At 34.1% G+C, this 23,160-nt stretch overlaps 1 protein-coding gene across 1 annotated transcript in view; it reads left to right on the top strand.

Annotated features, from left to right (window-relative positions):
- The window catches only part of LOC124365816 (late secretory pathway protein AVL9 homolog), a 61,226-nt gene extending 38,793 nt beyond the window's left edge, over positions 1-22,433 (top strand). Inside the window, exons 10-12 of the mRNA XM_046821853.1 lie at positions 6,340-6,514; positions 15,180-15,268; positions 18,924-22,433. Coding sequence (XP_046677809.1) covers positions 6,340-6,514; positions 15,180-15,268; positions 18,924-19,057 — 398 coding nt within the window. The 3' untranslated portion in view covers positions 19,058-22,433. The remainder of the gene's footprint in view (positions 1-6,339; positions 6,515-15,179; positions 15,269-18,923) is intronic.
- Positions 22,434-23,160: the final 727 nt, after the last annotated feature.

Genomic DNA, 23,160 nt, shown 5'->3' with positions numbered 1-23,160 from the left:
AAACCGTGTTGTCCATTTTGAATATTTGAGTTAGACGAGCAAACTTCACAAATCCATTCTGATTTGTGTTCACTTATTTTATTGAGTTCATAATTATTCACACCAATACATTTTATGTGATGCCACAATGAACAGCTACCACGACAAAGAATAGATGGAGACGTTTTTTGTAATGTTTTTCATACATATTCCACAGGGATGTTTTACTATTTTCCTTTTCATTGTATTGATAAAAAATAAAAAACTCTCTAGTTGTGTATAAGTGGCAAATGACAAATCTATAGGAATAATGTATTTAGTTAAACAAATATTAGTATGAATAAAGTCACAATAAATATAAAAATAATAACAATAATAATAGTTTTAAAAAATTTTAATACTATTTACTCATGAAACACACTTATTATTAGTCTGCTTATTTACAATCAAGCAACAGAGAGCTTGACAGTTGGAGAGATAAGGATGATCTAGTTGTCCATAACTCACAGCAGTACAAAGGTCAAGATTCCTGCCAGCCAGGCCCTCCTTATCAATATCGCTGATAAAGATCCCCCTTATCTCTAAGCAATAATCTTGTTCTTATTGGAAAATTAAAATAGTTTTCTATGATAACTTCTCCACTGTTATTATTTTTGTTAAAAATGTCACCTGATACCAAACCAAAACCGACTTTCTTCACAGATTGGTGTAAAACACTTATATACTTTCTTAAAAAAACCACATAAAATTTTAACTAAAAAACACAGGAGCAAACTTTAAAGTGTAATCACTGTGGGTCTATCCCCCACTCCAAGATCAAGAGTTTCTTAATGCACTAAAAATCTTATGATTGTTTTTGTCTTAATCTGTCTCCCACCAGGCTGGGAGTCTTGTCTGGATAATTTCATTTCCAATCTCCACCCTTCTTCATTATACATGTAAAACTGTTCAACCTCACATCTCCCGATCACCTTGGTTTGTTGTTGAATATTGATTTATCTTATTTGTCACCGTGTACCGCTTTACCAGCTGATAAGTGTGTGAAAAAAAATGTGTATAGTTTTAGAGTTTTAAATGATGTTAGTATTAATAGATTTAAGTACAGATTGGGTAACATTGACTGGTCTGAAGTGATAGTTTCAAATGACCTTGAAGTGGCTTTTGATTGTTTCATGCAGGTCCTTCAACATAATTTTAATGATTGTTGTCCTACTAAAACTAAAGTGGCCAAAAAATACTGTAAATAATAATCGCAAACTTAAAAACTGGTATACTCCTGTTTTAAGCAGATTAGGCTATTTTTAGATATTAGTCATAGTAGATGTAAGGAGCAATCCTGCCTTATGTGAAATCCACAGAAGGGTTTAAGAAGTTCTATAGGGAACAAATAGATCTAGCTAAGAAAAATGCCAATGATGCTTATATCGTGGAATCACGTAACCTCTGTAAAGCTGCCTGGAATGTCATTAATCTGGAAACAGGGTGTACACCTAAGAAAAACTTACAGACAGAGCTTCCTATATCTGCTAGTGATTTCAATGATTTTTTTGTAAATATTTCTAATAATGTAAAAGGTAATAATGCCGTTAAACTTGAATTTAGCTGGTGCCATCGATATCTTAGAGTCTAGTGTTATAAAGAATCCTCAATTATTGCCATTTAAATGGAATTTTGTGAATTCTGATGATGTTTTTAAAACTGTTACTGGGCTCAGTAATTCAAAATCTGAAGATATTTTTGGTCTTCCCAACTTTGTGTTAAAGAAAATAATAGATGTAATCTTGTATCCCCTCACTTTTCTTATTAATTGGATACTCGCAGTTGAGTTGGTGTTTTCCACATTGTTTGAAACTTACTCTAACTGTGCCTGTATATAAAAAAGGGGATAGATCTAATATTAGTAATTATCTACCTATAGCGCTGGTTCCTGTTGTATCTAAAGTGGTCGAAAGTATCATTAAGTTCTCAGATGGAATGTTATTTTGAGCAGAATCATCTGTTCTCATTGCCCAATTTGGTTTTAGAGAAAATCTGTCTACTGTTAAGGCTGTGAAAGTGTTGTATCCTTTATCTTGAATAGCTTTGAAAATAGTGAGGAAGCCAGCACTTTATTACTAGATCTAAGCAAAGCTTTCGATACTGTGCCCCATCAGGTATTGCTTGAGAAATTGAGCTACTATGGTTTTGGAGGCAATGAGTTGTCTCTGTTGTCCTCATATCTTTTAGATAGATCCCAGTTGGTTTAAAGTTGGTGATCAAAGATCTGATCTTAGAAGGGTTGAAAGTGAAAAGTGGGGTTCCCCAGGGTTTCTGTCCTGGGTCCCTTTCTGTTTATAGTTTTTATAAACGACCTTCCCAATTTTGTACCTAATAAGAGTGTTCTTTATGCTGACGACACCACACTAATGTGTTCTAGTAAGCTATCTGACATTAATTCTGTAGTAATAAATTATATGAGGGAAAGGTCTTACCTCTGGTTTGATGCCAACTGCTATATGTTATCGAGGATAAGACGGAGCATATTGTTTTTAGTTTAAGGAAATACTCTGACAATAAATCAATAAAGTTCTTCTGGGAATTAATTTAGATTCTAGGCTTACTTGGAGAAGTCATACTGATGCTCTTTGTTCTCGCCTGTCTCTCGAGTGATTTTTTTACTGAAAAGACTTAAAAATTTGTACTAGCTCTACCATAGTTACTAAGGCATATTTTGCGCTGTTTCATTCCCACCTTTTGTATGGTGCCCTACTTTGGGGCAATTCAAGTGGTGCCAAGGAGGTTTTTTTATGTCAAAAGAAGGCCTTACGCACAGTTTTTGGATGTCAGTACTAGTGATTCTTGTAGGCCTATTTTTGTAGAACACGGTATACTTACTTTGCCGTGTATTTTTATCTTTCAATGTTTGGTTTTTAACCTGAGAAGTGTCGCTCATAATTATAATACAAGGTACCAAGATCTTCTAGATTTAAGATATGTTAGACTCACCAAAACCCAGCAAATGTATTTGTATATTGGGAAAAAGCTCTTCAATAAGTTTCCATTAGGCTGTAGAGATATTACGTGTAAAGTTTTAAAAAAATGTTGTTTTTAAGATGGCTTAAGAAAAAGCTTTTTATTCTGTTGAAGAGATGTTATCAGGCAGTATTGACATTGTATTGTAATTTAGTTTTTTATGTTTTCTGACATGTACTTATGACCATAAGTGCTAAACCTAGTATTATCTAATTTCTTTGACTTTTGTCATGGCATTGTAATGTGGGACAACAATAAAATGATTCTTGATTCTTTTATCAGTAGCTTTATTTAAGTTGGAAAAGAATTTTATTTACAGGATATATCTCAGGGTAGAGAAGAGATTGTATCTCATTTAAAAACATTTCCCTCATATTATCAAATTTTACATAAGTTGACTTTTATATTCATATATATTCTTGTACAATTCATATATGTACTTGTCAATGGCACAGTGTAACATGTACAGCGGTTTTCTTGCGATAACCGACTTAAGCAGTGGCAAATGTGGCTGCTTCTTGGATGAGTAACTGCTGAGCGATCCTGTCCTTACAAGCAGCTCATCTGCCTGACCATTGGTGGTTGCTCGGAAGTTACCTTTAACACATTCATGATGTGTACCCCATTGGGTACAAACAATCTTACACAACTGCCATTGTGTACCCAATTGCGTACACACTGGGATTTCGTAAAGTGCATTGTGTACTCTCATGTACAAGTTGTTATGCATTTTCATATTGCGTTTTTATTGTTGGTCAGTTGTTAAACATGAGAACATAGTCAAAGATATACCTCAGACAATCATGTACCCCATCAGGAACACGATTACATAATTTTGTATGTATCCCTTGGGATACACATTCAAAAAACCAAGAAACATTCAAAAATTGAAGTAATATTTTTTGTGCAAAATTTCAAAGCCTACACACTTTTCTCCTCATACTTTGACGTTTACCGTAAAAAATTATTGTTTTTTTGCCGTTATTATTGAAAATTTGACGGCATATGACAAAAGTATGAGAATTAGCCTTTGTTGTGAACATGTTTAGTCATTGGTCCCCAGATTGTGTTCTTATTCGTCTCTTTCTTAACCCTATAAGTGACAGTCATTTGTGGTCTCAATGGCAGGCCGTTTTTGGGTAAATTGCCGTGATTGTTAAACTTATTTTTAGAAAATATTATCTAAATGATAACCTAGCAACATTACATATTTTTGTTTTCCTTATGAACTATAGAATAAGAATAAATATAATATTTGGTGCCTTACCATTATTTTCAGATTAATATCATTGTAGATGTGTAAAAAAGTTTTTTTAGAAAAAATATTTTTTAAGTTCTACTGTCCGTCACTTTGGAACTATTGGAGCTACAAAATAATGTCAAATTCACAGAATATACACAATTTTATTCTAAACAAATTACTTCTTATACATTTTTTTCTATTTACAAGAACAAAAAAGTTAGATGGGAAAAACTAAATCTATGTATAAACTGGTTTTTTTACTCCCGAGTCACTAGAAGGGGCTTGTCTTTTCCTCCCAGTAGTGTAGGGCCTATAATAGTGGCTTAGTTTGTCATAGCACAGTATATTTCGTAAATATAAAACAGGAATTGTCTTATCGCAAACCCCTCCCCATCCTCAGACAGAGGTCAAAGTCGAGCGATCTAGTAGATAACGTGACTACAGATTCTCGCCCGCCCGTTCAGCTGGTGCGCCGCATTCTTGTACTTTTCGTGCCGAAGTGTCTGTCGAGTGTGTCGCTTTGTTATACTTCCGTGTTTTACTGTGTGTGTAATAGATTAGTGATGGGCGACACTATGAGAATTTGGGATTTACCCAGGAGCGAAGAGGGGGCCATTCGTTTTTTACAAGATCATGACTAGTTGCCTACATCTAAAATATGCGTTGCGGTCGGCAGTTGCTGCTGAAGGCGGAAATCCACTAGACTCACTCATCCTTGATATTGCTGATTTCTGGGAGTCACAGGAAACCCATTAACAATTAATAATCATTGTAAGTTTGTAATTGAAGAGTTGCTTTTTCGTTCTATAATGTTTTTTTTTCTATAAATTTATTTGTTTGTGTTCCTCATACTGGTGTAGTCGGTATAATCCCAAAGTACCCCAACATTTTGCATGACGAACGAATAACCTAAACATTTACCGGTAACACAAACAACGCGATAAACAATAATATACTGACAATAACAGTACGCAAAGTCGCCAAACAAAACAGTGACGGACGAGTAGACAGCTGTTCTCTCGTCTGCCGCCAGGTCAAACGAAAACCGTCGGAATCATTTAAGCCAGCAAACATTAGTAACATGAATACACACTATACTATATGATATGTATAGGAAATTTCATGGAGAATACGATAGTTCAAACTAGGCCTAAAAATAATGGACGGTTGCGGAGCAACGGCCTTAAATGTGAAGCGAAGGCTGTGACGGCGCTTGCCACTTCGCGGCGGCGTGAATCGTACGTCTCAGACGGCGCTTGCCTCTTAGAGGGTTAAGGCCAGTCTATTGCCATGCACTTAAGCCTCAAGGGCCTTTTGCGGACCCCAGAGGTGTACCATGAGGCCAACCAGTTTACGGTTTCAGCAGTTCTATAAACCTCGAAAAACAACTGATCAGATCCCCCTGGGAAATTCAGAGCAGTTTCTCCCTGCTTGTCACACATTCTATAGAGTGGATCCTCCCAGAGAATGCTGACTCTGTGAAGATGGTATCCCAGATGACTATGTCCTGTAATTAGACCCACAATCCAACAAGACAACGATCTACTTAAGGAGAGAAGGCCAGATGCCTCCCTGAAGGATACAAATTTACAATGAACATATTAAAGAGTATATGACAAACTATGTAGAACATTTTACAAGAGGTTTTTCTTTTTTGTTGCTATAGCAAAAAACAATTACCATATGATTAATAAAACTGACTAATAACTGAAAATTATTACATTTGTCGATATAATTAATTAATAAAATTTTATTACTAAAGTTCATAGGATTGTGTGGGAGAATGATAATCATTATTTCCATAAGTAGTTGATTGCTTAGGAGAACGATAGTCATTATTTTTGTAAGTAGTCAAGGAGTAGCTCACCAAGACTTGAGATGATTAAAATCAATCGCAAAGGTGAGATGAAGAAAGAAAGGGATTCCAACGTTTCCAAGCACTGTGAGGATTTCCTCTAAATTATAACAAACTAAGATACAAGAGAGTATTAGTTACGGTACCTTCTTGGATAATGATATGACCTTGAAATTATTACCATTAAAATAATCCTGTGACAATAAACCTGTTAAAGTTTGCCTAATTAAATATGTTCTATTTTTTCCAGAAGGCAGTAGGGAACTGGACCACTTCAATGCCTCGTTTGTTTCGGCATGGCGTCATACTCACAATTACACGACGTGGGTGGACGGGTCAGGGCGTGATGCAGTGTTGGAAATCAACCCTGGCCACCCCTTCGCCGGCCAGCTCTCTGTAGCGGACATGAAACTGCGGCTCGCACAGTGAGTATAGTACCGGTCTGTTTACAGTTGCTTAAGTGTAGAGGCAGCATAGACTGATGCAGAAGGCTCAGCAGACACAGTACCTTGCTATGTTGTATCTTTGGGCTTTATGTTTGTCTGTTAAATTTTTATAAATAAACAAAGATTAAAATTTTGATCCCTATCAAACTGCTTTTTGTACAAATTTACCTCATTGCCTAGTCTCATTCATTTCTCTGTAGGTCATGATAAGTTAAACATTGAACAGCCTTAGAACTTCTACAAATTAGACCAAACTGGTTGATTATTGTAGAAGAGCACATCCTAATCATTAGAATAAGATTTGTTGATGAAAATGTCCTAAGCAGGAAATAACTCGAGAGTTGTATATGGTGGTAAGGAAAGATACGATATCTGCATCAGAAGGTGTTTAGTTCAGAATCAATGTCTTATTTGGATTGTCTTTGGGCATTCTCTTGATGTATCAGGCAAGTCTGATGTACTGCTAGGTCTAGAGCTTCCCTCAAGACACCAGTAGCAGTTATATTCCTTTCTCTCATGTCCTGTGACTTTCAGAAATGCGTCTTCCATTAAACCTTAATTAACAGGTGGAAATTGTTACTGGTTACAAAGATTAATGGTAGAACTAGAGTCCAATTAAATTAATTCAAAATGTTCGTCCTAAATTATTACTGTGAGTTGATCTTGCTGCTAAAATTATCATTCAAATACATTTCACAGTTCAGCTCAATAGTGTATGATTTAGGATTTAGTCCAAAATTAAAGTTGATACAGATTAAATTGAGCTATGACAAAGGTATTAAGTTTGATACAAATTAAATCGGCTTTGTTTCGAGACGTGTTCAATTCAATTAATTCGGATTGGAGTGGGCTGTGAATTTGTCCACTAGAGTGACCGCTACATCGAGCACAGCCATTGACAATGTCATCACAAACATTTCAACTGCTGTGGTCTCTGTATTGGACACTACCATCTCTGACCATTTTGCGCAGGAGGTTACCATCCTTGGAGTGAGGCCGGAATCCGAAACACGAAACTATAAAACTCACGGTCTCTACATTCCAGAAATGTTGATCGTCTCTGTCAGTCTCTTTCAAAAGAATCCTGGACTTTCTTAAACAGATTAAAATCCCCAGATGAGGCATTCAATGCATTTAGTTATTGCATAACCACACATCTTGAACGCCACTTGCCCATTCAAAATGTTCAAGGAAAAAATAAAATTTAAAAAAAATCAATGGTTTACCCAGGGCATTCTTAAATCAAGAGAAAAATTAAAGTTTTACTACTCCCATATTTAGGGAGTCTCAAGATGAGCGGTTTAAAACCTTTTTCAAAAGCTATAAGAGAATTTAAAGGAAAAGTCATAAAAGCAGCTAAAGCCTATGACATTGAAAGTAGACTGAAGAGAGCAGATAACATATCCAAGTAGCATGGGACGTCATTAACTCAAATTTAAAACCAGATGTTTCCAAATTTTCAAAACCAATAAAAATTAAAGTTGGGGATGAACTTTTACAGACCCTTGAAGAAGTGGCCAGGGAGTTTAGTAATTTTTTTTGCAACCGCGGTGCCGAATCTGCCTTTGAGCGGCAGTTAAAATTATAGTTTGGAACCTATAAGGGGACCGGTATCGTCCATGGTGCTTTCTCTGCTAGTGAGGACATGATGGCGGGGGTGATACGGGGATTCAACACAAAAAAATCATGTGACATCAATGGCATGTCATTGTGGCTACTCAAACGTTGCCTAAAGCACATTTTGAAACCAATGACAAGACTGGTTAACATGTCCTTTGAAATAGGAGTGTTTCCAGCTCAACTAAAAACAGCCAAAGTGATTCCAGTTTTCAAAAAGGATGATCCTTGCCTCGCAAGCAATTATCATCCCATTTCAATTCTGCCAGTTTTAAGCAAAGTATTTGAAAAACTTTTTCTTGAAAGACTCATGGATTTCCTAAATAGCTTTTACATTTTGTCTTCAAGCCAATTTGGATTTCGAAAAAACATGTCAACAATTGATGCTATCACAACCCTTGTGGATGCGGTCTTGGAGGGTTTTGAGGGTCAGGAGCACACAATTGATGTATTTCTCGATCTTTCGAAGGCCTTTGATTGTGTTCACCATGCTACTCTTTTGCAAAAACTGGAATTATATGGGGTACGTGGTCTGCCACTGAAGTGGTTGAAATCGTACCTCAGTGACAGATATCAGTTTGTAGAAATTTCCAATGTTCAGTCACAGAGAGTTCCTTTGAATCAGGGGGTCCCCCAGGGATCTATCCTTGGACCTGTACTGTTCTTGTTTATGTCAACGATCTTGAACTATCAATTCAGAATGGAAAGATAGTCCAATATGCGGATGACACAACTCTCTGCGTCAAAAATCAAATACCGCTCTGGAAATAGAAACTTTTGTTAAACTGAATTCTTGTATTCAGTGTTTCTCGGATTTAAATCTTAAAACAAATAATACAAAAATAAATTATATAAGTTTTTGTCTCTGTCAACAAATTAACGAAATTCGACCCATTGCCATGGTAGAGGACACCCTTTTAGAGGAAGTGGAATTCACTCGATTTGTAGGAATATATCTGGATAGAGGATTATCTTGGACCGATCATGTTGAGCATGTATGTGCAAGGGTTGCTTCAGGCGTTTTTGCCCTGAGGAATTTGGCACAGGTTTGCTCTTTTGACATTCTAAGGATGGCCTGTTTTGGCCTTTTATATTCCCATTTGACCTACGGCATACACCTTTGGGGTGGATGTGCCAGAATCAGATCAGAGTTTTCAGGCTTCAGAAAAAAGTCATTATAATTATGTGCAAATTGAATCCAAGAGAGTCGTGCTGCGATGCTTTCAGGGAGAATGGTTTTCTAACTTTACCCTGCCTCTATATCTTGGATGTAGCTCTGTATTGCCGATTCTGATCTGAGTTAGTGCGGGGCAGAGATGTCCACAGGTATGATACTAGAGGTGGGGACAGCTACAGGATGCAACATCATAGAACATTGACATCTGAACAACTCCTTTCATAAGCTGGTGTCAGATTAATTAATCATCTCCCTGAGAGCATAAAAAATGTCAACAACCCAACCCTGTTTAAAGCTTGATTAAAGGACCTTTTAGTGTCTGAATTGTTTTACTCTGTAGATGAGTTCATTTTACGCCGCTGGGACCACTAATTTTTCGTAACTTAGTACTGATATTGAAGCCATGTATGAATGAGAGGGAGAATGTGATTTAATGTATGTATGCGAGCATTGAATGAATCTTAGAATAGCAAACTGCAGGGTTTTTATCTTTATTGATTTATTGACGTTTGCAAATGCAATGTATAATTGTTTGAAAGCAATAAAAATATGATTGATTGATTGATTGATTGGTTTCATCCAAATTAATAAGCTTTTCATCACAGATTTTCTTCCTATTTAATTGGCCAAGTAAGGATTGTAAAAAACTTGAACTTGTCAGTTGTAGTGCTTTTATATATGAAGTTAAGGGTTTAAACATCTTAATTTGAACATATCTATAGGTATATAAAATGTTTTAAAGTAGTAAATTTAAGCAATCAGAAAATATATTTTGGTGACAATAATATTACTTTTACTACATACAACAGCTTCCTTTTAAAAATGAGTGATGAATGTTACAAAAATAAAAATATTGGTGACTTTAATTATAATAAGCAGACGTTGGAATTGTAGCAGTCTTCTTCAGATAAACAGTATTGTTGATATACTCTAAGTATTAACATATATTACAGTTTTCCCAGTGAACATTTGATATGCTATGTATCATTCATTATGTATTCTAACATATGTGAGCAAATTAAATAAAATGTAAGTAGCCTTCTTCAGGAAGACAGTACTTTATTTTGTGCTCCATGTTTTTTAAGAAAATTTAATATTTTAATATTAGTGAGCTGTTATTATTATCTATTAAGAAATGATGGACACATTAAATAATTTCATTATAAAGATGCCTTATAAATTGAATTAAGTACTATTCATAACATTTTGTATCCTGGGCCCTTAATACATCTTGATGTGGCTTTCTGAGGCTTTTCACTTTTAAAAAAATCAGTGTTATTCCAGCATGTATATAAATATATCATACTATGTATAATTATAAAGACAAAGATATAAAAAGTTTCAAAAAAATTTTTTTAATTAAAAAATGTGTATATACAGTTTTTTCCTTAAATAAAGTAATGACATGGACTTTAATATTATGAAAAAAACGTAAATAAATTTGCTTCACAGCTTGTTTGTTAGTCTGAGTAGTTGGCCATTCACGCTTAGAATATATATTAAAATAACATTTTCTTCAGTATTTTTTGCCAAATTTGGAAAAACAGTAATACGTTATTAGGACTCTCCACAACAAATGATGTGAAACACCACCAAATAGATTGATAATGGCTACAACTTTCTGTGGCAATTAAGATCAGCTGTACAGACTTGCCTATTGTGTAACAAAAGATGTTTATATTTTTATATTTCTTTACTAAAACATGATCCAGTAGTCCTAAAATCAAGACACATGAATGTTAAAAAATTAATAAACATAACCAAAAAGTTTGAATCAGAAAATGCACTGGCTTATAGAAAATAACGAAACTCCACCTCTATACGGATTCTGGGAAGTGTTAAAACTAAATTACTAGTTCATGAAATATTGCAACTGATAATGTAGTTTAATTTAACCTCATCATACGGTCATAGTAACTTACTTAGTTGTTGTTTTTGCTAATTGAATAGAAATAAATCCTGATAATTTTCAGATAATTGTTTCATGCTGATAACATTTATTAGTTGCCTAGCTACAAAGCTTACTCTAAATTTCTAAATTTTAATTTGTGAAGTTAAAAATGTGTATAAATTATTAAACTTAAAATTATTTTACGGAATGGACAAGGATGAAGTATTGGAAATACTACAAAAAGCGATAGAGAAGTGCAATACTGATAATTCCACAGAGAAAAGGTTACATTTTCAAAGTGAATCACCTTATAATTTGAGATACACAAAAAGATATAGTGAATACGATTTCGCAAAATGCCGAAGAAGTGAACAAAAAGAAACGGTAGAGTTGTTTCCCAACACAGTTTTCGAAATAAAGAAGAATGATATCAATAACTGCACAAATAAGGGGTTATTTGATTTTCAGAAACAGCTTTTTTGTATTCTGAAACATGCAAAGAGACGCAAGATACACAAGTTAGCTAAATGTAGGAGAAATAAAGCAAGAGAAAATGTAGACCATCATCAAAACACTGTGATTAGGAGAGAAATAACTTCTGCAGAAAGTGCCATATCACGAAAGAGAAGGAAGTTGTATTCTGAACCAAATTTTCATGAAGTGTGTTTTGATTGAAATTGTATTGTAATGAATATTAACCTATCTTAATTATAGAATTGAAAGTTGATTATTAATTATTCCTACTTGTTGGTTAATTTTTACCTTTGCTTCCAATTAATGGCAATACAATGAATTTATACAATGTTTTTTTCCAAACAGTAAATGTAATTCCTTACATTAAAATAAGTAAAAAAAGTCCTATGTGTGCCCCTGTCTGCTTGATTTTCCATCTAGTTAATGCAATGCTGATTATTCTTGCAAATGACATCAATGTAGAGCTTATCCGCTGCGTTAAACCTAGCCAGTTTACTTGCCAAAAATGGTGGCTTTCAAAATAGCACTTTGAACAAACACCTACAAAAACTGATGGAACTCATCTATAAATAGTAGTATAGTAGTATCATATGACTTTTTTTACTTATATTTAGAAGTATAAAATATTAATTATCAAACATATTTTTAATGTTTTTATTTACAATGTATTAGTAATTTTTACATTTTAATTTTTTTTATGTTCGAGTTGTAAAAACAGATAAAGAAATACTTCAAGAAATTCATTATGTAAGAAATTGTGTATATTTTCTTATATAAAAATACAGACAAATGTTAGACCAATACCATTACAAATAAAGTTTTTGGAAATATTTGGCAAAAACACTACAAATGCAGCACACCATGCAAATCAACAGGAAAATTTGGTGAGAGCTGTTATACCTTGATCAAACTTAAATATAACTGTAATAATCTGGTGATATCTTTATATTTCTTTTATTTTATCTTAAAAACTAAAAATAAAGAAGTAAGGGAATAATGTGCCGATATATCAATGCAATACGGTTTGGAACCGATTTTTGTGGTGCCAAGATCTGGGCTCTTGGCTGTTTTCAAAACATAATTTGGGAGCCAATATATTGGTCCATGGCCTTCAATGGGTTAAACTCAAGAGGTTCAATGGTACTTTGGAATAAAACGTCCTTAATATAAACCAACAGAAAGAATTTTTCCGGACATTTGCCATCGTGTTCACTGAACGATGGCAAATGTCCGGAAAAATCCTGTTTCCTTCACAATCCTTCCATCGTCAAAAATAACCTTCAAACAAACAACAGAAAGAAGTGGGATGGAGGCAAGTCTGAAGTGCGAAGTGGCCGGTGCATGAGTGACATATCATTGTCAGTTGCACGACCGATCCAGCGATGTGGTAAATGCTCATCTAGGTATTTACTTACGTCATGAGCTCCGTCGAACAATATATGTAGCAATTACTACCTTCTTCTAGTCATGGGATGTCATTCAAACACCATGTCAAAGTAGGACGTACCTCTGACTATACTTTCTTGAAAGAAGAAAGGCACTTACAACTTTTGTTTCGATACAGCACAAAAGACTTTTAACTCTTTGCGCTCAAAAGGCTAGCAGCACTGGCCACACCGAGGTTGCAGGCAGCTTGCGTTAGTTTTGCTGCAGTTTGTCAACGCAACTCACATGGCCAGTACAGATGGCCGCGTTACTTTTATTGACAGCTCCAGTGGCCATGTTTGTAGTTTGCCTCCCCAGATCGGAATTATTTTTCAATTTCCTCCACGTTATTTGCATAGTAATTTTAAATGTTTAAAGAAGAAATAAAAAATAATTTAAAATTTATTTTTAATGAATATTTCTAATATAAAGATAAACATACATTTGGGAAATTTAACTTGTACATATATATTGTTAACAAAGATATTTAAATAAAATATTATAAAGCAGGCCTTTAAAGTTATGTTATACTCAGACATGAACTATTTTACATTTTTTTCAGTCTGTACATTTTTTGTGGAATAAAACTTATAAAAATACATACCTATGTGTAGTCAAGAATAGTTAGCACATGTCTACTAGTTAAATTTTATAGGTTTCTATCACTTCAGGTATAGGCCCACTACGCGTCATTCATCGTATTTGAACAGTCAATGTTTAGAGAAGAATATAGGCTAGTTAAAAATTTACTGCTTTACTTAAAAATTACTTTAAAATATGTAGGTTTCAGCACTCAACATTCATTGTAAAACAAAGAGAATATTAGAAAATAACTGCTATGTTTAATGGCCAGTGGTGCTAGCCTTACGAGCTATGGATGTATTATATCTTGGCCAGTACAGCAGGGCATATGAGTTCAGATAACATTACGGCAAAAATTAATCCGAGCTTCCGACAAAATGGCAGCGGCCAGTAGAGCTGGCCATAAGACCTCCAAGGACAAATTATAAATACTGCCTTCAAGTGCATAGGGTTAACTTAATAGAATCCCTCCCTTATGTGAGTTCTTTCTGTGGGATTGTGTACGTGAGGGAAGGGGGAGGGGGTGATAAGGAGAGGGAGGGGGAGAGATTTTTTTTTATTGGGCCATAAATGTGTAGTTGTCTGAATGTTTATTAAAAGTGAGCAAATGGCTTTTTCACATGTTCAATATTGTTATTTGTATAGAAATGCAGTGGTTGTGAGAATTTGAAAATCTTTTTTGCAAAAGTAAACTTTAACATTCAACAAAATACAACAGGTAATCAGATTAGGGTAAGTTCACTTATACTGTTATTTTCTGATTCCTTAGAATATACAGATTAAAATTATATACATTATAAAGTGTATTATAATAATATTAAGGCTATTTAAAACATGTTTTTTGAGATGCGTGCATTAAACAAAAAAAAAAAAAACCAACCAACCCTTACATCATACGTAAATCCTCACTGCGTTACAGTTCAGTCGTAACTGTCATGCGGCACAGGTTAAGTTTGGGAGTGTTGAGGACTGCACTGTCTGACACATCAGACTTTGGATCTGAGTTAGAGATACAGCAGGATCAAATACTGTCTATGACTGTTGCATTTTTATCACTGTCTTGTACCTTGTACTGTATTGACTCTCCCCCTTATTCTGTTTGATAAGATCCTCGCACAGGCCAGTGGCTCATAAGGACGGGTAAAATAATGATTAAAAGGGGATCAGCAAAAAAAAGAAGATATCCTGCTGTCAGGGAGTTCACTATTGGTAATTAGAGCACTGTGGAACAGCCATAGTCATTACTTTATGAGCTAACCTTGTAATATATAGTGTGGACAATAAATATCAAACACAAGATGTACAGTATATTTGATGGTTGAACATGCATTGCAAGACTCATAGTTTACCGAGCACTGTTCATATCGGTTCTAAGGGTTTAACCAATTACTCAAAACAAACAAAAATGTTAGCTGTTGCCTCAAGCATTAAATAGTTATGAAGCAGTGTTGCAGATCTAACCTCTTGGTTGTTTGCAGCACAATGCAGAACACGGAGGGAGGACGGAAGCTGAATCAAGCCATGGTGTCGACAGGGAGAGCGGTGGTGACAACAGGCAGGGCAGTGGGTGAGTGGATAAACTACCCTCTGATTCATTGGATAATCGTAAACCTAAATCAGGAAAGAAATGAGCCAAACTCATCATATGTGACTGGTTATAGATTTGGTTTAAAAATACTGTAGAACTATCAAGATTAAGAAATATGTCTAATATTTTGTTTAATTTGCTGAAGGCGGTTTAAACTGATACATAGAAATTGAATATTAACTTCTTCTAATTTCTTATTTTGAAGATATATATATATATCTTATAATGTATGTATATAATGTATATATATATATATATATATATATATATATTATATATATATATATATATATACAATAACACACATACATGTACATGTACAGTCAACTGCTGTCAGCTATTGACTGATATTTTTACTTAAATTTCCCCTATATGAACAGTGTGTTGAGGATCGAGTTTTCAATGACTGCATTATAGAATTCTGTAGCTTTTGAGCAAAACTATACTGTGGTACTCTTCCTTATCTCAACCTGGTGGAAACATAGGTGAAGATCACATGGTTTTGAATCTGGTTTGTACAGTGAATTATCAAACCAGTACTTCCATTTTAAACCATAATGCAACCTTTGTGTGCTCGTGGCAGCATACAGTGTAGCACTATAGTGCAGAGAAATAATGCCAGATTCGTCCAACTTGCCCAAAACAAATATCACAATTTCTTTATAACTCTGGAATGCATAAAGTTCTTGTCATGTACTGCATAAAGCTCACCATGAATCTCTGCGACTTTTATGTCTTTACACTCAGAAAATGGATTACTTAAAGTAATTCGCAACAGTTGGCAACATCGTCAGTGATAGCAATAATTTCAGTCTATACAGTTACATTATTTTTATATGCGAAATAGTATGTTTAGTTTATTTATAGTTCGTGTAAAGCCCGGTTCAAGGTTTAAGTGTGTTTTTGCTAAAATTAAAAAACTGCAGTATTTTGTCAACTAAAAAACATAAACACGGTAAACTTTCTCTAGCTGATAAACTAAATGTGTTGGAGAGGTTAGACAAAGGTGAGTCTGTTCAAAAAATTGTAAATGAACTAGGAGCTGTCATAACTATTATATTAACTGTCATAACAACTAAGACTGGTGAAAGAAGAGAAAACACATTGAAAGTCATTCAATGTCAGTTTATGATGAAAAAGGACTAAAAAGTTAAAAGACTTGGAAGAAGCCTAAGTGTTAGCTTTTAGAAAGTGCCTTGTGGGTATGGTTTGAAGTGAAAAAAAGGAATCAGAGATATGGGGTAGTAACTTTCAAAAGATTTTATATTCCTCTTCTTGTGAATGGGAATAATCTTTGAAATCTTAAGACTGTTTGGAAAAACTCCCTCATCCAAACATGAATTTAAAATATGCTGTAGAACCTCACAGATTTCACAAGCACAAAGTTTTTGACTAGTTTGGAATTTAAATTATATATATCCAAACAGTTACTATACCTGCATAAACTTCCTCTATATAAACATGTCTTAGATGAAACTGAACATTTTTGCTAGGAAACATATTCGGAAAATGAGAATAAATATGTGGCAAATTACAACTATTAAAATTTACAATCTTATCTATACTATCTACAATATAAGAGTTAAACCTATCATTACTGAGATCATGAGTAACAAATTTTTGTGTTTTACAAACACTACTCTGAAAAGATTTTGAAAATGCAGAATTAATGAGATTCTAGGAGGCTGTTTATAATATTGACAAATCTGGTTTGAATTACAAGATGTTCCCTACAAGAACTCTTACTCTTACTTACTTACTCCCAGGGCCATTTATATCGGAGGTGATATTTAGCCGCACCAACAAAGCTCCTCCATCTTGAACGGTCCTCTGCATCTTCCTCTGAAGCGCCCATCTTCTCCATATCAGCCTTCACCTGGTTCCACCATCTCACTTTTGGTCTCCCCCGGGGCCGTCTTCCTTCTGGGTTACCGTACATTATCCTCTTCAGTTTGCATTCCTCTTCTCTTCTCAAAACATGGCCCAACGGAGTCTTCTGCACTTTATTTCTCCTATTACATCCGTACTATTGTAGAGCTCCCTGATTTCTTTATTATGTTTTCTTCTCCATACCCCTTGTTCATATGATGGCCCATAAATTTTACGTAGAATTCTATTCTCGAAAACTAGAAGCTTTTTCTCATCCTTCTTATTTAGCCTCCATGTTTCGGATCCGTACAAAAGCACTGGACATATAATTGTTTTGTATATTCTAGTTTTAGTTTTGTGAGAAAGAGATTTGGTTGAAAGTATCCTATTGTATGCATATACACATCTATTTGCTGAGTTGATCCTATTTTGTATCTCTGGTTCATCTGTGTTTTTATTTGATATTGTGACCCCAAGGTACTTAAAGTTCTCCACTTGTTCGAAAACATGCCCATCAATTTGTAGGGGTCCTCCTCTTTGATTTTGATTCCTTCTAAAGTGCATATACAGCTACAAGAACTCTAGCTGCACAAAATGAGTCTGTGGGAGGTACAAAACTTGCTAAAGAAAGAATAACAATCGCTATGTGCAGTAATGCTAGTGGCAGGCACAAATTGTCATTGGTAAAGCAAAGTACTCAAGGGCATTTAAAAATATCAATATGGTATCTTTACTGAAACAAAAAATATGCTTGGATGGAATCCGCCATATTTGAGCAGTGGTTTTATGATCAATTTGTACCTGCTGTTACGAAACACCTGTTTGTGCCAAAAGAAAAAAATTACCTGTTTGTGCACTGTTGTTACTTGAAAATGTACAACATACATGTATCTCATCCTTCCGAAAAAGAACTTAAAATGGGTGAAATGTAAGCTTTATTTCTTCCTGCAAACGTAATATCTTTAATTCAGCCCATGGACCAGGAGGTGATCAAGTGGTTGAAGAGGTGATATCGTCAAAAAATATGATGGCACCACCTTAGAAAGGATAGAGGAAAGTTGTGGCCAAACATGAACAAAGAGAATGAAAGTGAAACAGAAGCAGCGGTTAGAAAAAAATAATATGCCATTCACAAATGAGGAAGCTTCCTCGATGTTGATGGTGTTGGTGAATGCATACAGAACTACACAGCTGATGCTTCCCTGAACGCTCTACGTTACCCAGACCTTGAACATCACTTTTGAAATGTTTTCCAAAGAACACCAGTAGTTATGGAATAAAAATTGACTAAATCTAAATTTAAATAAATTATATAGGTCTAATTTGAAGCAAAATATTTAAATACTGTATTTCAAACAAGTTCAGTTGCCATTATACATATAATTTTTAGGAGACTCTGTATCCCATCCCCTTCTTAGTTAGACCACTGACACTGAAAGTACCAGATCTGTTTTTTCTAAGCAGAGGTGCGAAACAGCCATTTGCATTGCTTTAATGGCCATTATGAGTTATACAGAACAATGACGATACTGGTTTAGGATTTGCCAATGATGCAGCAGGGTAGTAAGTCATGTAATTTATAGTTTTTCAGTAAATAAAATATATTATTGCAATATCTGTACTATCTGAGTTAGTCCCTGTCCCATTTAGCTCGTTTGATCGGACATCTACTTTGCATATTTTAGAAGTTAGATCTACACGTTGAGGCTTCACTTACTGAATGTCTGGGCCAGCTAGTGTAAAATTATTTGTATTCTGACAACAGGTGGTGCGATATCGCATGCGAAAGGTGCCCTAAGCAACTGGTGGAGCAACCTGACAACGGTACAGAGCCCTACAGAAGCTGCGGAGCCGGCTGCAGAGGTTGTACCTGCGGAGATCACTGCCATCGAGGCGTAACTACGGAGTAGCAACGAGCACCTCTCACCGTTGTGACTACAACTAACTACCTGCCTATTAAAAGAGCCTATTGTTTCCTATTGTATAGTGTCAGAATGAGCTCCCTCTGTTTGTAATTTCTTTTGTAATAAAACACCGGAATGTATCAACTAATCAATAGTTACGACTTGATCATGGGTATATTTTTATTATTGCTGAATAAATAGTGTGTACTATAAACAAGAAATATATGTATTCATAATTTATTTCTTGTTATTCTAAAAGGATTTCAAACAAGACAGGTTATAAAGTGAGTTCTACAATAACTAAATATTATAGGTTTGATGTGACCAAGCTTATCAATAAACTCAGTTTTAAATTGTCTTAAAAACTGTCACTATCAAGACAAGAAATCCTTTAGTTTATGTCATCCCTAAAATATGTTAACAATGTCATCCAATAACCATGTTATGGCAGTTGGTGGGTCTATCTGTTGTGATAAAGTTGTATTTTTATGTTGTTAGTTTGCTTAATTGAAGATTATTATTTATTGCTTAAACTTGTGTACATATATAAATTTGGTTATTTTAATATCTCATTTAATTTTGTTATTATGTTCATATGAATACTGATTTAATATTTTAATATATATTTTATTAAATGTTAATGTCATTTGTAGAATATTATGTTAGTCCTGTGTCGAACGATTTGATCACAAGAGCACAAATATATTAAGTACCTTTTACAATTTATTATTTGTATAGTTTTCTTGCCTCTGCAAAAGTACTGTACTAAAATGAATTACTTTTAAGTATTATTTAATCGATTGTTGAATATTCTAATGCAAAATCATGTCACTCTGGTTCAAATACAGCATTTATACGTTAATAATATATATTTCAACTTTATATACCTGTATTTGATCATTGATAATATATTTGTATATGGTATGTTAACATTCATCTGTATTTTCAAACTATCATTATTTATAATTGTGAACAATACTTACCTTTCATGGTGTACAATACTGATGCCTGATCTTTATGTATTTGTATTAATTTGTAATTATCTGTTACATCCTCATTAAAATTGGGTTTTCTTTTGGATTATTGAAGATGTGCTCTTTACATTGGAGCCAGGTTTGCTGTTGGTTGTCTCTAGATTGTCACATTTTATAATAAATTGTAAATGCTTGTGAGAAAAATTTGTCATTTATGGGAGTTTATTGTTCCTACTTGTTGAATCAACCCAAGATTAGAGATTATTTATATGAGAATTAAGAAACTCTGAAAGGGAAAGCTCACACCAATCGAATTGTTATTGTGTCTATTACGAAAACCAGGAAAACATAATACCAAAAACGAATAAATAATGAAAACGTATAATTGCACTATTCTTATGGAAGATGATAAATCGTTAAGAGCCAGTTTCTACTTCGGAGTTTCGATCCCAAGAAAGGTATAATTAAACTAATTTTATTAAGCAGAAACACTTAGACAAGTCTGATAATAAGATAGGGAATTAATTCATTTTAGGGTTACAATAAGTTACTAAACATTAAGGATTTCCTTGCAATGTGTAGAAAAATCACAAAACATAAATATTTTTTTTCACACTGCTAGTAAGTTGCTGCTGAGGTTTTAAGTTGAGGTTATTTAGTAAAAAAATTGTTTTACTATTTTTATTCAATTCAGTTAAATTATTTTTAATTAGTTTATTAAACCTTATGGCTTAGCTACAGCCAATGTTCTTGCAGTAATAGTATGAATCAAATTTGGACCTTGAATCATCGGTACAATTAATTTTGGCCACCTTGAAATCAACCCCCTAAAATTAGCTGAAGGAAATGATATGATTTTTTTTCATTGATTATCTGAAAAATTACTGAAGAAATTACTTTTTTATACAAAAAGATCAATAAAATAATGTATGAAAAGTCATAGTAGATTAAAACATGTGTCAGTCCCTTAAGTTTGTAATTAATTAATTCAGGCACATACTTTAAAGTATTCACATCCATTAATAGCCATTTTCACTGGGCCTCATAAAGTACTTCTTGTGGGGTTATCAAACTTTTTTTCAGGGAAGGTAAAGTTTAGGAGCTGTGACTTTAAAGTTTACAAAACAATTTTTAACCTGACAGAACAAATCACACTGGTTTAACTCTTTGCGATCGGGAGGTCACAAATGTGGCTTAAACTTATCTTTCGCTCAGCTCGGATGGAGTCTCGGCTCGTTGGACCACGCATAGTAGCCGGCTGTATTCTGCGTCATCACGCGGCACTTGTATTGGCTCTTTAAATTACTGAGATTTAAATTAAATTCTAAAATAATCTATAAAGTTTAACTTCAAGGTTTGAATTTTACCAGTTACGAATAGTCATTTATAATTTGCTTTTAAACAAACTAACTAATAAGCTATTTAAGTTATAGGTTGATCTGTTTTAAAAGCATTTTTATTTGCAGGACAAAAATACAGTCAATTAGGTCTCTACTATCCACGGAATATTATCTCGTTTCCATATTTTGAGGTTCGTCTCTACCAAATGCACTACCATTTTAATAATTAATATATAAACAGAGCTGATGGACAGGACGTGGTCATAAATCACAGACATGAGGCAGAAAACATCCCATGGCTACATTTGTGGTCTGGCGGTATGAGAGGATAATCATAAGAATTTGATGCTGATCGCAAAGGGTTAAACTGTTAAAAATTACTGAAAATACTTCTTGAATTTTTAATTTGATCAAGATAATATTATCACAAAGCAAGCAGAGCTTTATACATTTTTCCTATCATCATTGTTATTTTATATATTGTATAATCTTGTTTATAACAATCTCTTAAACTGTGTTGTATCTTATGGCTAACATATAAAACATTTTAATTGATAACCATTTTGAAATTGGATTTGAAGTTGGATAAGAAAGTGGTTTCTCCTCGACCAAGAAATTTAAATTTTACTGGTACATTTCAACACAGTTTAAGGTTATCCTAGATTGTTTATTCAGTATCATTATATTTCAAGTTTATTTAGGTTATTGTACTTAATATGGATTTGCCTCTTCATTATTTAACAAACAAATACATTTTAGTTGTTATGTATAACATAATTTGAAATATAACAGCTCATTTAATATACTAAAGTAAATGTTTACCATATTTATGATATTGTTTATGAAACAAAAATTCTATTAAACTTTAATTAGGATAAGAGTATTTTTATTTAAGTGTACTTTACCTATCCAATACAAACACAAAAAAACAAACTATGTACACTATTTGTGCAAACTGACTTCACTTCAAACAAAGACAATATGGATATAGATTTTAGTTCATAACTCACTAGAATAGTGTTATTAATTGTTGTTTAATAAAATAGTTTCTGCATAACAGTGATGTTTCTTACCATTCTTAAAATGTAGGTTGTAAATGGTCAGATTTAACATACGAGGCATGTTCAGAAAGTAAGTAATGTTTCATTCTACTGCCGCCGTAGCGCTGCAGTAGGTGTTCCGCGCATGCACACTGTTCGTCCTTGTTCACTGGCTATAGACTCACGCCATTGTAGTTGTTCTACATTATGTTTTCAGTTTTCCCTGAACATTTAAGACAATTAGTGATCCCGCCGATTGTGAGATTCATTCTGTTTACGGGGAAGACGTGATGAGTGAAGGAATGGTGATGAGAATCAGAGCGGTCGGCCTTCTCTCGTCACCGATGATCTGGTAAGGGCAGTTGATGAAAAAATCCAAAAGAACAGACATTTCAGTATGACAATGTTGTTTTGATGATTACCAACAAATTTCACGCACTCTTTTGTATGAAATTGTTACGGACCGCTTAGGTTATCGCAAGCTGTGTTCCCGATGGGTTCCAAAAATACTCACTGACGTGCACAAAACCAAGAGACTCGGAAGTACTTTGACTTTTCTCACACGGTACAGTGATGATGGTGAGGATTTTTTAAACAAAATTGTGACAGGTGATGAAACTTGGGTCCATCATGTTACACCGGAAGCCAAATAGCAGTCAATGGAGTGGCGACACATCCAATCCCCGAAGAAACAAAAATTAAAGACAACAAAAGAAATAATGTGCACTGTCTTTTGGGATTGGA

This window comes from Homalodisca vitripennis, chromosome 7, assembly GCF_021130785.1.
Source record: "Homalodisca vitripennis isolate AUS2020 chromosome 7, UT_GWSS_2.1, whole genome shotgun sequence".
NCBI lineage: Eukaryota > Metazoa > Arthropoda > Insecta > Hemiptera > Cicadellidae > Homalodisca > Homalodisca vitripennis.
The sequence above is the reverse complement of the archived record's forward strand: the minus strand, read 5'-3'. Positions and strand labels throughout refer to the sequence as shown.